The sequence below is a fragment of the Amorphotheca resinae genome (assembly GCF_003019875.1).
Source record: "Amorphotheca resinae ATCC 22711 unplaced genomic scaffold M430scaffold_5, whole genome shotgun sequence".
Taxonomy (NCBI): domain Eukaryota; kingdom Fungi; phylum Ascomycota; class Leotiomycetes; order Helotiales; family Amorphothecaceae; genus Amorphotheca; species Amorphotheca resinae.
Window position 1 is genome coordinate 319,523 of NW_020194475.1, and position 14,275 is coordinate 333,797.

The following is a 14,275-nucleotide window of genomic DNA, read 5'->3' on the forward strand; positions in this document are numbered from 1 at the left end:
CTTGACATTACAGCGTGTGCTAGGTAGCTTGGGGTATACATACATATATACTCTTATATAATCTTCACGCAGCCCATACTCCTAAGTCATTTCTCAAGACAAAGTTGGTTGGTTCTCTGACTCCAGTTCTAAGACTCGGAGGTCTAGTGGGTAGGTAGGAAAGGAGAGGATAGTAAAGGAAAGGATTTCCTATAATCAATTATACTTTTTCCTATAGAATAGATAGATAGATATCTATCTATACCCGTCAAAAAACATAAAAAGGTAAACAAATAAATAGGGAGGCGCGTGTGCCCAAGGTCTTGATGAATAGAACGCTCTCCTAAGCTGTAAAATATCATCCACATAACATACATACATTTCTTTTCTCATGAGGTAAAGCAAAGCAAACAAACCTCTTGCTCCCCCTACTTCTTCATTTTCTCTTTATTTTTCAGAGAAAGATAAAGATAAAGGACAGCTAGCTCAATTGCAAAGTTCCAGCGGGCACAAGGCTGGACGGTCAAGTCACGCTTCACCCGCTTGTCCTGTCTTGTCGCGAGGTAAACAAGAGGTAAACAACCAAGTTCGATAGATTTTCTCTAGAAATTCGAGAGGCTTACTGAAATTCAGAATACCACTGCGCGTATTCACAACAAGACAAACGCAATATCTACCTACTATTACTTGCCTTTTGCGCGAGTCTTCGCACTTCCATTCGCAACTCACAACTCGCAACTCTAACGACATCTTCCATTTGCAACAACAATAACTTTGCAATCATGGATTTGCCAAGAGGGACCCCGTTCGTCCCGCCTGGTCTGGAGAGGCCTGCTGGCTTCGACGTGTCAACAAGTGCGCAAGACAAGGGGAAAGGTCCAGAACGCGACGTTTCTTCGAGCGATACAAACAGTCAGTTGTTCCTGGGCAGTGAGGGAAGTCCTGGCCCGGTGATGTCCTACCGCGAGGCCATCGAGGATATCGTCAAGCAGACGGGTCCTTTCCTTTGGAAGGTTGAGTCCTTGCGCCCACGTCCTGTCTCTATTGTGCTCTATGACCCGCATGGCAACGCGCTTGGCGTTAGTGAGGGTGTGAGTGAGGGACTCTCGCTCAATGCAAATGTGTCGCTTTCCTATCTCATCACATGGCTCCAGATTTATCTTGACAAGTTCATGGCTAAGATGCGCAAGGAGGATGAGCTCATCATAAAGAGTGTCGGGATTCGCTTTCGTGCTAATAAGATGGCCGATAGCTATCCAGGTCTTGAAGGAGTGGTTTCTTATAGAGATACGGGCGGGACCGTGTCAGTCTCAGTTGAATGGCCTTGTCGCGACAGTGAGTTGGAGGTCTATTGGGGGGCCTATCGAGACATGATGCAGCTCGATATAGAGAACTGTGATCAGAAGCCGGTCTTGAAGATCAAGACTGTCAAGTTCTTCCCTGGATTGGCTGACGAGAAGCCTTTTGCGAGAGCTCCAGGACAGGGCCATGTGTTTGTTGTTGGTAACAAGAAGTTGGATATCAGCCAGGTTCTCTATCAACACGAGACAGAAATTTGCCATTCCTTTGCGCAGTTAGGCCTGATCTCAGCTGAGCAAAGACATCAACGCTTATCTCCTGGTGCCGCGGGGATAGCTCAATATGGAGGAGGGCATGGTTCTGGCCAGCAAGTTACAGGAGAAGTTGGAGAACGGGTCAGAGGAACAGGTCAAGGTCTTATGAGCTTTGGAGGATCAGGAGCCAGTATGTTTCACTAGAGACGCCATGGTCCAGAGCTTACCGTTGACATTTCTACAGCCCAGGCATACTCCGGAACAGAAATAGACAGCAAGGACGCAATTGCCAGTAACAAGATGGAGAATCGAGTCAAGGAAAATTCCACGCTACAAACGCAGACCTCGATTGAATTGAGCGGCACTGGCCAATTAGATGGATATGAAATGCTGCCAGTTGGATCATCGTCACTTGTTCCCTTCGCAGATGACACTATGCCGTCTCGACCACCCATCTATCTCGACCCCGAGAAGAACGGGTATAGATATCAGCATACAGGTGTCAACCCACAGATGCACAATGCCTTACCAGTCGATCATGACATGAGTGGCATGCTGCCAGGCACTCCTCTATCATTCAATGTCAGCTCTAGCAAAGAAAGCGCCGGCCACATAACTACTTTATACAACTCACAAGCGTTGAATAACTCGGGTAGAGGCGTCCTCGATCGCCAAACCGATGACCATGAGTTGGCGAGAGGCTTCAGCTCTGATGATGACGATGTTTTCTTTCCTGCTGGATCTAAGTCAGCAGCTGCTATATCCCAGAAGACCAATACTACCTCGAATGGCACGCAGAGCCACTACCCTAAATACAGCTTGAAAGCATTCAAGGGCAAGAATGCGGCGAACCCTGCAAACTTATACATGTCTAGCGCGTCATCCAACACTGGTTATCCACCTCCTAGCAGACACCCGGTGTCTAGCAAGACTGCATCCACCATGAATGTAAATGCTCCACCTTTCGTTAGCCCTACAAAGAGACACGTTCCGGTCCTGATGATGAACGCAAATATGCCTGGCTTTGCTGGCCCCGGTCTAATTGCACCCCCTAGCTTCGGCTTTGGTCCTATGGTAAACACTAATCCAGCACACTTTCCATTTCCTGATCCTGCGATCAGAAACAGTCCTTTTGGACCATTCCCTGGGTACCAGCCAATTCCACCCTTCGTGGCACTCCAGGGGATGGGTTATCATGCTGGCTTTGGCTACATGGGTCCTAATGTCAACCCGGTCTATAATCCACTAATGCACTCAATGGGACCACCTATCTCGCCATCACCGTACGTTGGTATACCAACTCATGGTTCACCTACCCGCCGGGGGAACACTGTTCGGAAGCGAGCCACAGGGACTGCCAATGTTCCGAACCACACTCGTTCCCGGTCAAGCCCATGTGGAAGCACTCTAACAACTGCTGCATCTACCCGTGAAGTAATTCGTTTGAGCGCGAGGCCCGGTTTCCACAAGCATAGGAAGAGCAAAGGTAGCAGAGGCAGCAAAAGCAGTATCGGCAATAAGTCTTTCACTTCGGCACCACTATCAAATGGAACAAAGCTGAAAGCTCCACAGACGGCGGAGGACGCACAGTTTTCAACTTCCTTCACAGGCTAGTGAAGTCAGATTTTGCTTCTTTAGGGGCTTTCTGCTGCCATATATTCTAGCATGATGCGTGGCCGACTATGCCACATCGCGAGATGATTCTTTAGGGGTTCTGCGACGTTCATGAGGAATTTTTCTGGCTTCATCGTTCGATGATTTCATTTTTTCTTTTCATTTGATTTGGAGCGTTAGACCTACATGCCACGAAACACTTCTGGACTTTGTGACACAAGGGCTTTCTTGAGATCCGGCAGTATTCCCTATGGACTCGCATTTTGAAAGCCTCCTGTTTATAGACGATGCTTTGGTTACGATACCCAACAGCAACTGCGTATTAATCAGAAAATGGATCTCTTTCATAAAAGAAAAGATTTGAGCGTGAGAGACTACATGTTTGATTGTGTCTGATTGTGTCTGCTTCCAATCTCCTTCCATGTGGACGCCTTTGGAAGGAATCGGTTTCAGTCCAAGGTTTATGTTTCTAGGCATTGTTGACTTCAAGGCTTCATTGCCGGAACCTGGCTAACAGACAATACAAGTCAAGTAGTCAATTTTAGGGGCTAAGCATGTGATCTTTCACCGCTCAGTGTCCTTCTAGTTGGAAGAAAAGTGTACAAATGCCATTGGTAGCGTTGGAAAGCTGACTTGCCCGGGCATAGAAAAAGCTTGTATGGAAATACGGATTGATAATGTGTTGTCGATCGGTTAATGAGATAAAAGTTGAATTGGTATGACTTGTTTATGCGGCATCAGAGACAATTGTCCAAATCAAGGTCCTAGACCATGAAACTCCCCGCATAACTTTAGCTCATACACAAGAGGAGATGTTCGCGATTTATTTCACTGTTCAGTGATGGTGTAGTATGGTGTGGGTGAACCCGTCATGCATCACAAAGGGGGTTTACCATGTCTGCGGGACAGAAAGGCTGTCTCTGCAGGGAAGTATTGATGCATGAGTATCCCTACCTATCTAGTCGGTCCAGAAGTCGATCGACTCAAGTACAGGTCTGGATCGGTGTGACGAAATATCAGCTTGCTCTGTAGGCGCGCATCAGTAAAGATGACAGCGTGCTATTAGGATACTTACCTCGTCCTGTAACCGCTGACCTTGACTATGTGGGAATTTCATTTTCAACGTGGATCCTTATGAAAGAAGTATTCGCACTGGTGAACACAACAAAGGTCTGAAGAAACGGATCCCTATGATCTTGGCTCTCCAATTGTCAATATGATACGGGGATAGAGACAGGCTTCTGCTCAGCAACAAAAACCTCTCTAAGCATCATGTAAAAAACGAGAATTGCTTCCTCCAGCTGCTCGAATATGGGCACGCAAGAGAATATACAAGCATCTAGGTATTTAGGGAATCCCAGCGTCCCGGTTCAGCGCTAAGTACCTAGTTTGACATCCTCAGCTCGAGGACGACTGCGATACAACACTAGTGTGAAAAGAGAACAGCGATGCAGAAGCTGTGCTTACATTAGGAACTCCATGAACCTCGTTCCCATGCTTCCGTTGAGGCTCGAAGCGATTGGATGGGCCAGGGTAGAATTTGCCCACAATAGAGGAGGGGAGAGGGCTTCTGATTCGTGCTTTATCGTAGCTGGACGTTGACTGTTGCACTCCTCCTGTATGCACGGCGGCACGGTCTGCAGGAATAGAACACATTTTCCTCTTTTGGGGACAGAGTCAAAGAAGAAAAGAAGGGATCAGAGATCAAAAGGCGGTGGAGAAGGTCTCAACTGGATCGAGATTCAAAATTAGAACAGAGGCAAGCTGGGATTAGTGCGGAAACGGCAGGATGCTGACAAAGAAAAGGTTTACGTTTCTGGTGGTTGGATATACGATATACAGTATTTGTTGATCGATATTGACCGTTGCAATGACGCGGTGCCTTGCTTGCTATAATAGGCATATCCAGATACCTTACGGACGCAACTATGTAAATACTAAGGTAATGTCCATCCTGTCACTATCCCGACCGTTCCTGTGGCTCTGTGGCTTTGTTGTGTCCTGTTACATCGTGGTGTCGTTTATTTTGATCCCTTACCAAATTACCGAGTTCCATGAGCTCCCATGCATCCTTGTGTGTATGATCAGCGCGAGGCGAGTAGGCCAGCAGCCCTGGATTCTGAAGAGAAACAAAGATGAGGCTTCCCTATGATCCATCCATTGTCCTCCTGTTGCCATCGCCTCCATGCGCCACCTGGGTATGCTAGACCAGCTGGGTTCAGCAGCTATGGGAGTCGCGGCCTGGCCATTTCTCTCTTCTTCGATGCATGCTTCGATACCTCATCTGGATTGACCAGCGGCCATTGGATACTTGACAAGTTACGAACCGATTCGAATGCTCAGGAAGCCAGTCACCGCAGTCTCCGGGGAGGAGGGAGAGGGAAAGAGAGTCGTACCAGAGAGAGCATTATCATGTGCGTGCAAATCGGTCTCAACCCTCAAGACCCTCCAGACTCCAGAGCTGAAGGGAGAATGGGGCGGGCAGGCTGACGATCCGCGGCAAATCTGAAAATATGATTCGAGAGCATCCCATCCCGGACAGGCCAGGGCAGAGCAGGGGGGAAGGCGAGGCTCGTGAACCGGTAAGCTCGTGTTTCTTAAAACCAACTTCCTCGCATTGCAGCCTATCTCCCGTGGCAAGGCGTGCGCCGGCAGTCAATCGACGTTGCAGCGGTTGAGAGGCTGTATTTTCCTTGTTCAGTGTCGTGTCGGCCTGTCGAGATAATCGTGCAGCAACCTGCACGCCATCCCGGCTGTGACAAAGGAACCATTGAAACGTGGGTTTGGCCTTGGTGGTGGATCTTGACCCTGTAAGTACCTAGATCCCAAGATGCATATATCCTCAAGAACGTGCCTTGCTTATCCTAAACTTTCGGTATGACCGCCAGAAAATAGAATTGAATAGTTTCATTCATGCTTTACTCCGACGGAAGTCACGAGGCATTTCTTCGCCCTCTTATTTCCTGCTCTCTCTTTCTTTCTTTCTATCTCTCTGCTGTGTTTTAATTGCCTTCACATCCCGTCGTTGCACGTCAGCTTGTCTGTCTCGTCACTGCTTCTTTGGTCAGTGACGACGACGACGGCCTGCTGCCTGAAGAGTATCTCAAAGACTATTATTGTTGCTTCTCTTCCCTAAACTGCCAGTATCCGTCTCTGCCTTTCTGAGATTCCTTTTATCTCGCAAGTGCTCATAGCTATTGAAGCTGACACCAGTCCATCTTGCAGCTTCTCCCTATGCACATGGAGTCTCCTTTTTCGGCATCCAGTACTATGACCGCAACAATGGATCTAGACCCCCTCGATCAGGCACGTACCCCTCCCGAGTGATCTGAATCCTTCCCCTTCATTACCATGTCGAACTTGTTTGGTGCTGACTATTCTCAGCCTTGGGTTACTGTTACTGTGCTTTATTACGCCTTCCCAACCCTGGTCTTTTTCTACTTTGCCATTTCCCAAGTGGTTACGGTCTGCACATTACAGACACAGTCACTTCGAGTCCAGCATCAGCGCGTTCGTCGTGATGTTATCCTTGCGCTGGTTTTAGTTGCTGCTGGAGCATACGTAAGTGGACCAACCGCTGCATATGGTGGTACCACCAAATTGCTTTCCCTGTATACTTTTAGTTGAGGCCGAAGCTTTCAATATTGACACTGGCCACTAGATTGCTGAAACGATAGCCGTCGCGATCAAGTTTAACAGGGTATCTGAGTGGCATCCAGGACAGGATCGAGTGGTAAGTTCTCAACCCATCTAGATGCTAAATCTAGTGCTCCACTCTAGCTTTCGGTTGCTGCTGTCTGTAGTTACACAACTAACCTGTGAACAGTTCTATCTTATGGCATCTGCTCTCGTCTTCGGAGTTGAGGCCCTTGCCCTTATAGAGACCAAGTATCCCGTATGGTATCCGTATTACGGTACTTGGTTGATTGCAATAGTGGTGGAACTCGCTTTGCTCATTCTACCAAACGTATTTCGATATCCGGAGTCCTTATACGATTTCGTTTTTGTTACTATCCGAGCCTTGAGAGCATCTGCTTTCATCGCCCTCAGCTCTCTGTATTTTGGACTGCGTAATGATAAGAAGCAATATGATAATAGCGACGCCGAACGGCAATCACTTCTCAGCAAAACACCGAAAGTATCCAGTTCTGAAGACACGGTAAGCGGCAGCAATGGATATGGCACGACCACGGCTATAGACACCCAGACATCGGACGCAGCAGATGAAAGTGACGCGGGATCTGAAGACTCATGGCTCGAAGAGCAGCGAAAGGTCAAAGAATTAATTTCAAAGCGCTTGAACCAGGATGGCAATTGGTTCACGTATGCGAAAGGCTTTTCTGTCAGCCACCAACAAGGCTCCTCGATGCAAGTATGTTTGCTGATATGTCTCAGATATTCTTCCCATATGTATGGCCTACACGTAGCAAGGCTCTTCAGTTCAGGGCTGTCCTAGTTGCCGCGTGTCTGCTGATATCGAATGCTTTGAATGTTCTGGTACCCCGACAGATGGGTGTGATGGTTGATAACCTGTCGGGGTACATCAAAGGAGGTGAGCTCTGTGTCCAAGGACTCTGAGGTACATTGACTAACTAATAAAGATGGCACTCGTAACATTTGGCTTCCGGGCCTTATATACGCTGTACTTCTCTTCATCAACGGCGGTGCAGGCATTGACTGGGTCCGGAAATGGCTTTGGCTGCCTTTAGAACAATACTCATACGCCGCAATCAGCACAGCCTCTCAAGCCCACATGATGAGTCTATCATCCGACTTCCATGATAGCAAGACCACTTCAGACCTTATGCAGGCGATAACTGGAGGCAGATCCGTCACAGATTTACTAGAAACGATCTGTTTCCAGGTTGTGCCGATGTTTATCGACTTGGCTATAGCTTTCGCCTATCTCTGGTCTCTTTTTGGGCCTTTTATGGGTTTAATCTTGGCAGCAACATTCGTTTCGTACCTATATATTACGACAAAGCTGGTAGCCATGAGAGCTGAAAACAGACGTCAATATGTCGCAGGGTTTCGGAAGGAGTGGACAATAGGGCATCAATCACTCGAGGGTTGGAACACTGCTAGTGTGGGTCTTTTCAATGTTGCTGACCATCCTTAGCTGACCGTGAAGTAGTTGTTCAACATGATCCCCTATGAGCGGCATAAATATGAACGTGGTAAGGATACCTGCATGAACCCCCCTCTTCCGAGACTGACAAATTGTCAAGCTGTCAAAGATCACATGGAGGCTAAGCGCATCTACGAACTATCTTCGCAGTCCATGAGTGCAGCTCAAGGGTTAGTGATGACTTGTGGCTTATTGGGAGCTCTCTATCTTGCTGTGTTCCAAGTGGCCAAGGAGGGAAAGTCCATTGGCCAATTGACCACGTTTCTGGTATATTGGGGAGCATTACAAGGTAGGATAGTATTCTCTTAATAGAGCCGATTATATGCTTATTTAGAAACAGGTCCTTTGACGTTCTTCAGTGGCGTCTATAGAAATATATCCTATAGTCTGATGGATGCCGAACGTCTTCTGGAACTTTTTCAGACGAAGCCCACTATCACTGACCTTCCGCATGCAAAACCATTGAAGCTGATCAAGGGAAATGTCAAGTTTGACCGTGTTTCTTTTGCCTACGATGAGCGGAATCCGACTCTAAAGAATGTCAACTTTGTTGTTCCGTCTGGGAAGACAGTCGCCCTTGTGGGAGAGACGGGGGGCGGCAAATCAACCATTCTCAAGTTGATTGGCCGTTTCTACGACGTCAAAAGCGGAAGCATTTCAATTGATGGACAGGATATTCGCGATGTCACCCTTGACAGGCAAGGCAATCCGTGCTAATCTGGATAAGGTGTTTGAAGGTCGCTGACAGGTAATTTAGTCTTCGCGAGAAAATAGGCGTTGTGCCTCAAGATCCAGTACTCTTTAACGACACCATCATGAGTAACGTCCGCTATGCAAGACTAACCGCGAATGATGAGGAAGTTTATGATGCCTGCAGAGCAGCTGCTATTCACGATAAAATTTTGTCCTTTCCAGATGGTGAGCCAGCCCTGCATCTCCACGACTTCCTGCTTGCGCTGACGGTATATTGTAGGATATGACTCCAAAGTGGGTGATCGGGGAGTGTAAGTGCTCACTGCCATTCAATATTTACTGATATGCTGATGCGGTATAAGGAAATTATCTGGAGGCGAAAAGCAACGCATCGCAATTGCTCGTGCCATCTTAAAACAGCCAGAGATTATCCTCTTAGATGAGGCTACCAGCGCAGTTGATACAGAAACAGAGTATCTTATCCAGGAAGGCTTCAAGGCTTTGTGTAAGGATCGAACCACCTTCGTTGTGGCGTAAGTCTATAAAGAGATATTTTTTGCTCGCAAACAACTGACGAACTTCAGGCATCGGTTGTCAACCGTCATGCGGGCTCACCGAATCCTGGTCGTACTTAATGGCGAAATTGTTGAAGAGGGCTCTCATGATGAGCTCATCCGTGCCAGAGGCAAATACCACAACCTCTGGTCAAAGCAAACCTTTGTTAAGTCTGAAGATGAGCAGTGCAGGTCCCGAAGCCCGCAGATGCGCAGTGCCAACCTTATCGATGATGTTGATCGTGATCGCGGCACCACTACAATGACTAAAGCCCTAAATATAGAGGAAAACTACGATCCTACGCAATCTGGAGTTGGAAAGAAGCCTGTCGAAGGGCAGGAAGTTGATAGTGGTCAAAGTCACAAACGTGAGGTGAGTGGTGGGCCAGAATAAACGCCAAATACCAGAGAATTGCCGCAGAAGCTTCCGCAGATATGAGGATCTACCATCTCGAAGCTATCAATAAGACACTACCATTTATTCCCTTTGCAAAGTTGCGTAATCAATTCCTCCAAAATTGCCTGTTATTCCTACCATACATCCACCATGTGGAAGTAAAGTTGACTCATTCGTGAAGTGAAAGGACAGTCATTCAATAACATATTGAGAACTCTAATAAAGCACGTCTCTAACTTGATAAAGGCATCTAAACTTAAACCAGACGCACCTGAATTCGTTCCACTGGCCGACTCTGGTTTTAAATCCAATTTTGTACATGTTTCAAGGGCTCACAAGAAGTCAGAAAGGAAGGAGCGTAAATCTGCAGCAGACCTCAGTAAAAAGAATGACAAGGTGGCTGGTAAACGTGTTGCCAATGCGGAGAGTATGCCACTGGCAAATCGAGAGGTCCTGCCAATATACTGACAAGAAGCAGGGAACAAAGACTCTACTGGTGATGAGTCGCAGCTCTTCTGGTCTTCGGCAGAACAGGACACTAGGACAGAAATTGAGAGGCCAAAGATCAGGTATCCTCGATCTTTGAGAAGGCAGATTGCAAAGACGGAGCCTGCGAGCCATGTGCAAGAGCCAATAGACGGTGTACAAGATCCTGAGACTACAACGTTCAGTTCTGGTGAAGGGCAACCTATGCCATCTTCTGTGATAAACTACCCTCACCTTCTATTGCTACGTGCTAACTATAGACAGCAACTGCGTCGGGTCTTGGAGCCAAGTGAACCCCCTAAAGGTCGTCACAAATCTCGCGCTACTCGAACCCGACGCAATCGTCATTGGAGAGAAATGAACCGCGCCGCGGACGCTGGCTCCAGCACCACTTCGAGCGCTATGATGTCTGGAGAAACTTCTGTTTATGATACGACACCTCCTGCTGTTCCAGCTGCATCTCCTGCTGAAGGTGTCCGGTCTTAAATTTCCATCAAATTGGGTCCTTACTGCTGCATTGGTCAGCCCAATTCGCGTTTGCATGTCTCATCACTCTTCTTCCTTAACATCTTGTCGCTTGAATTGATACTGACAACCCTCAATCAGCTCAAGGTATCCCGCAATTTCTTTGAATTATTCCAACATGCTGTCTCAGGAAGTGCTCATTTTACAAGCAGTCATGACTCTAATGAGCTTGCGTTTGAAGTTCCATTAATGCACTTCCTCTGTTATACTCTGTATATGGAACTCTAGGGATATCCAAGTGCTGTTATGGGATGAAAAGCATGGTTGAAGTACTTGGCCTGGGGGGTCTTTATCTTGCATTTTCTGTCGACTACTTCTTTCTAAGCATCTCGATATAGATGCTAATTGGGCCCGATATCATCGTGCGAGTGAGCTGAGGGGTTCTGTTGTGGTGGAGTAGTGGTGATAGTGGCGAGAGGGTGGGATATCGAGGAATGGGTATGTTCAGGGGAAACGGGAAACGAGAAACGGGGTACTGAAAAGAGATGCTTGTGGATTTTAGTGGAAAAGGAATAATGAATTAGTCGCTCGATTACGCTGTTATTTGATTCAAGCCTTTTGGTCCCTGCTATGCTATAAAAAGCTGCATATGAATGTGAGAGTGGTATCCTTGTGTTCGTGTATGGAGAAATCAAATTACTGGCCAGCGCCTCGTCCTCCACGTCCTGCACCCCCCATGATATTTCTTGCCCTACGAGGAATGTTAGTATTTGCTCGGAAGAGAAGAAAGGAAGTCATTACATCTCGGCAATGCTTGGGTCTTGCATCAGGCTTGCCAGATCAGGCATGCCTCTGCCGCCATTTCCACCACCCCCGCCGCCGCCAAACTGGCTGGCCATCTCACGCAGCCTTGGGTTGTTCATGATGCTAGACATCGCCTCCGGGTTGCTCATCAGGTTCTGCGCCATGTTTGCAAACATAGGATTGCTCATGATAGAGCTCAGATCGGGCATTCCACCACCACCGCCTCCAAACATCGACGCCAAATCTGGCAGGCCACCAGCACCACCAGCACCATTACCGGCGCCTCTCTCAGCAACATCGTCGTTCTCGGAGTCCCCTCCCTCCTCCAATTCGGCAACTCTCTTCTTCGCAGTCTCATAGCCCTTCTTCATCGCATCACTGCCTCCATTCCCCTCGTATTCGATACCCTTCTGGTAAGCCTCCATACTGCCCTTCGCATCACCCAGCGCAAATCTCGCCAGGCCCAATCGTGACCACGCCTTCGTGTAGTTCGGGTCCGCAGCCACAGCCGCCTCTGCGTCCGCCCTCGCAGACTCGTGGTCCTTGGATGCCGAGTAGGCCGCGGCACGATTCGACAGGAAGATGGGGTTGCCCGGAACGATGGCTAGCGCCTTGGAGTAAAGGTCAATGGCAGTGGGGTAATCCTTCTTCGCCATGGCGGCATTTCCTTGGCTCTTTAGAGTCTCGGCCTCTTTCTTCTGCGCCTCTGTTGGCTCCTTCTGCGCATCAGGCGTGCTCTTCTCGCCCGTGGCGGTGGTGCTTGGTCCAGCGGGAGTCTTTCCCTTCAGCTTCTCATAGACGCTGTAGATCTGTAGCAGGGTCTGCGAATCCTTGGGTGTCGCGTCCGTGGGGTCGACCTTGAAGGACTCGGATATGCATGATTGGGCGACTTCGATGCTCTCGCGGTCGTCTTCGGTGAGGGTGCCGTCGGTGAGGGAGGTGTTGAGGAAGTCGATGATGGAGAGAGCTAACCTTTGCTTTGTGGTCGCCATCTTGTGCTTATATGGTGGGTAGCAGGGGGGAATGTTGAGGTCAAGAGGGGTTCCGCGAAGAAAGGAAATCTGGAACGAGTCGACTTCGGATAGAACAAGCGTGGGGTTCCACTAGCGGCGTTTTCCCTTCGAGGAGTTTCTTCCTGACTTGTCATGTGATCCTGGGACAAACATCAACTCTTGAATAGCTTCATGAATTTGGGATTCCTCATTCGCTCTGTGGGCACAGAAAGTTCTAAGTCTACCATTGCTACACAGTACCTAGTTGGGCTGTCGAGCGTCCCTCCAGGCCCACAGAGCCTCCATCGCACTTAAAGGGTACTTTGACCTCTGCCTTAAAGAACCCCGAGTCCTGTCATTGTGTAATGCGTAAACCATCAGCTCATCATATCTTCCCTTGCAAAGAAGGTCGCACCACGCCTCCCACTCCTCGTCTCTCCAACGTCTCGGTATCCATTCACCTCCACTGAAGTCAAACATCGCCAGGTCCCCGAGGTGGGCTGATATGACGGGTATCCACTGCATCTCCTCGTCGTCATCTTCTTCCCCTTCTTCATAATATCCATCCTCGTGTAGGAGAACAAACATCTCCGCCATTCCCCGTCCAAAATCCTTCAATAATTTGTCCTTCTCCTCCTCCGAACTCTCTTCCATCACGGCCGTAAGCCACCTTATATGCTCGTCTTCAAACTCAAACCTTGGGGTCTCTATTATCGGCATTGTTAAGTGGGTGGGAGCTGTACCCACTGGTCCTGGGTTCTCATCTGCACCGTCAAAAGTAGCGGCGGATGCAGCACCAGTCGCATCACTCCCTCGACAATCATTGCACGTACAGTTTGCTGGATGTCTGATGTTGATAATTCTGGTTGCATATTCGATGAGTAACTCGTCCAATCTCGCACGCCTTTTTGCTTTGCTATCTGCTCTCACTGTCCCTTCGTACGTGTATACTTGGGATATTTCCTCGGGGTTGGTGGAGAGTGAGTATCGAAAGATGTGTTTACCCATAAGGTCATCGGATGGGAAGGGGCAAGCTTCGGAGGAGGGGTAAATGAGTATTTCAAGAGGATGGCCCTTTTTTGGTGAGATGCGAAGGCATTCGGTACTTTTTTCATCCTCCTCTACTTTGAAGACCGGAAGGGGCATTTTTATCCTGGCCTCGCGGATGTTTTCTCGCTTTCGTGGTATGCCTATGGGTCGAGAACGAAACCGATGTCGCCACGCTGCTTTGTCGATGGTGGACACAGGTCCGGAGCTCGAAGATGCCAATATAATATTTGATTTTTGTAAGATGATGTGTACCATATGCCAAGTGGCGTTTTCAGGGATAGTGATGCCGTCAGGGTTGCGGAATCTGAACCCCGAATGAAAGTTGTGATGTGAACTGGCTGAGTCGATCCATGGATCCGACCAAACTCTACCGTAAACACGGTTTATTATCAAAGCCACTTCCTCAATTGAAAATTACTTTTCACTTTCTGCTCAGCATAATCGCTAGACTACATTTTTACGTTTCAATTCCAATATCGTGCCATGTCGTTCCAAAAACAAGAATCAACCCCTCTCATATCGACGAAGTTTCCCACCTCATCAAAACTCACTATCTTCAC

General features: G+C 48.2%; 5 protein-coding genes across 5 annotated transcripts; 2 read left to right on the forward strand and 3 right to left on the reverse strand.

Annotated features, from left to right (window-relative positions):
- Positions 1–761: 761 nt before the first annotated feature.
- M430DRAFT_18222 (hypothetical protein) lies at positions 762–3,146 on the forward strand (the record flags this gene model as incomplete). The annotated part of the gene is made up of 2 exons (XM_024863820.1): positions 762–1,722; positions 1,777–3,146. The coding sequence occupies 2 exons, from the start codon at positions 762–764 to the stop codon at positions 3,144–3,146; spliced, it is 2,331 nt and encodes a 776-aa protein (XP_024721310.1).
- Positions 3,147–4,104: 958 nt separating this feature from the next.
- Positions 4,105–4,802, reverse strand: M430DRAFT_18223 (hypothetical protein; the record flags this gene model as incomplete). Its single annotated transcript, XM_024863821.1, has 3 exons — positions 4,105–4,172; positions 4,222–4,246; positions 4,614–4,802. 3 exons carry the CDS (start codon positions 4,800–4,802, stop codon positions 4,105–4,107), a joined length of 282 nt encoding a protein of 93 aa, XP_024721311.1.
- A 1,626-nt stretch (positions 4,803–6,428) lies between these two features.
- On the forward strand, positions 6,429–9,915 carry M430DRAFT_49753 (hypothetical protein; the record flags this gene model as incomplete). Its single annotated transcript, XM_024868085.1, has 13 exons — positions 6,429–6,452; positions 6,531–6,707; positions 6,808–6,879; positions 6,973–7,488; positions 7,542–7,698; positions 7,748–8,232; positions 8,281–8,323; positions 8,375–8,563; positions 8,615–8,972; positions 9,032–9,192; positions 9,248–9,278; positions 9,330–9,500; positions 9,552–9,915. 13 exons carry the CDS (start codon positions 6,429–6,431, stop codon positions 9,913–9,915), a joined length of 2,748 nt encoding a protein of 915 aa, XP_024721312.1.
- A 1,630-nt stretch (positions 9,916–11,545) lies between these two features.
- M430DRAFT_65793 (hypothetical protein) lies at positions 11,546–12,722 on the reverse strand. Its single transcript, XM_024869199.1, has 2 exons — positions 11,671–12,722; positions 11,546–11,620 (listed from the first exon to the last, which is right to left on the reverse strand). Exons 1-2 carry the CDS (start codon positions 12,663–12,665, stop codon positions 11,566–11,568), a joined length of 1,050 nt encoding a protein of 349 aa, XP_024721313.1. The 5' UTR covers positions 12,666–12,722; the 3' UTR covers positions 11,546–11,565.
- A 134-nt stretch (positions 12,723–12,856) lies between these two features.
- On the reverse strand, positions 12,857–14,121 carry M430DRAFT_228676 (hypothetical protein). The gene has a single exon (XM_024864782.1). The coding sequence runs from the start codon at positions 13,968–13,970 to the stop codon at positions 12,927–12,929; it is 1,044 nt and encodes a 347-aa protein (XP_024721314.1). The 5' UTR covers positions 13,971–14,121; the 3' UTR covers positions 12,857–12,926.
- Positions 14,122–14,275: the final 154 nt, after the last annotated feature.

What these genes read in the sequence shown, in the direction of transcription:
- M430DRAFT_65793 (XM_024869199.1), bottom strand. Translation starts at nt 12,665, where the DNA reads ATGGCGACCACAAAGCAAAGGTTAGCTCTCTCCATCATCGACTTCCTC. An exon ending in GACCCAAGCATTGCCGAGAT is followed by an intron (nt 11,621 to 11,670) that starts GTAATGACTTCC and finishes CATTCCTCGTAG; the next exon opens with GGCAAGAAATATCATGGGGG.
- M430DRAFT_228676 (XM_024864782.1), bottom strand. Translation starts at nt 13,970, where the DNA reads ATGGTACACATCATCTTACAAAAATCAAATATTATATTGGCATCTTCG.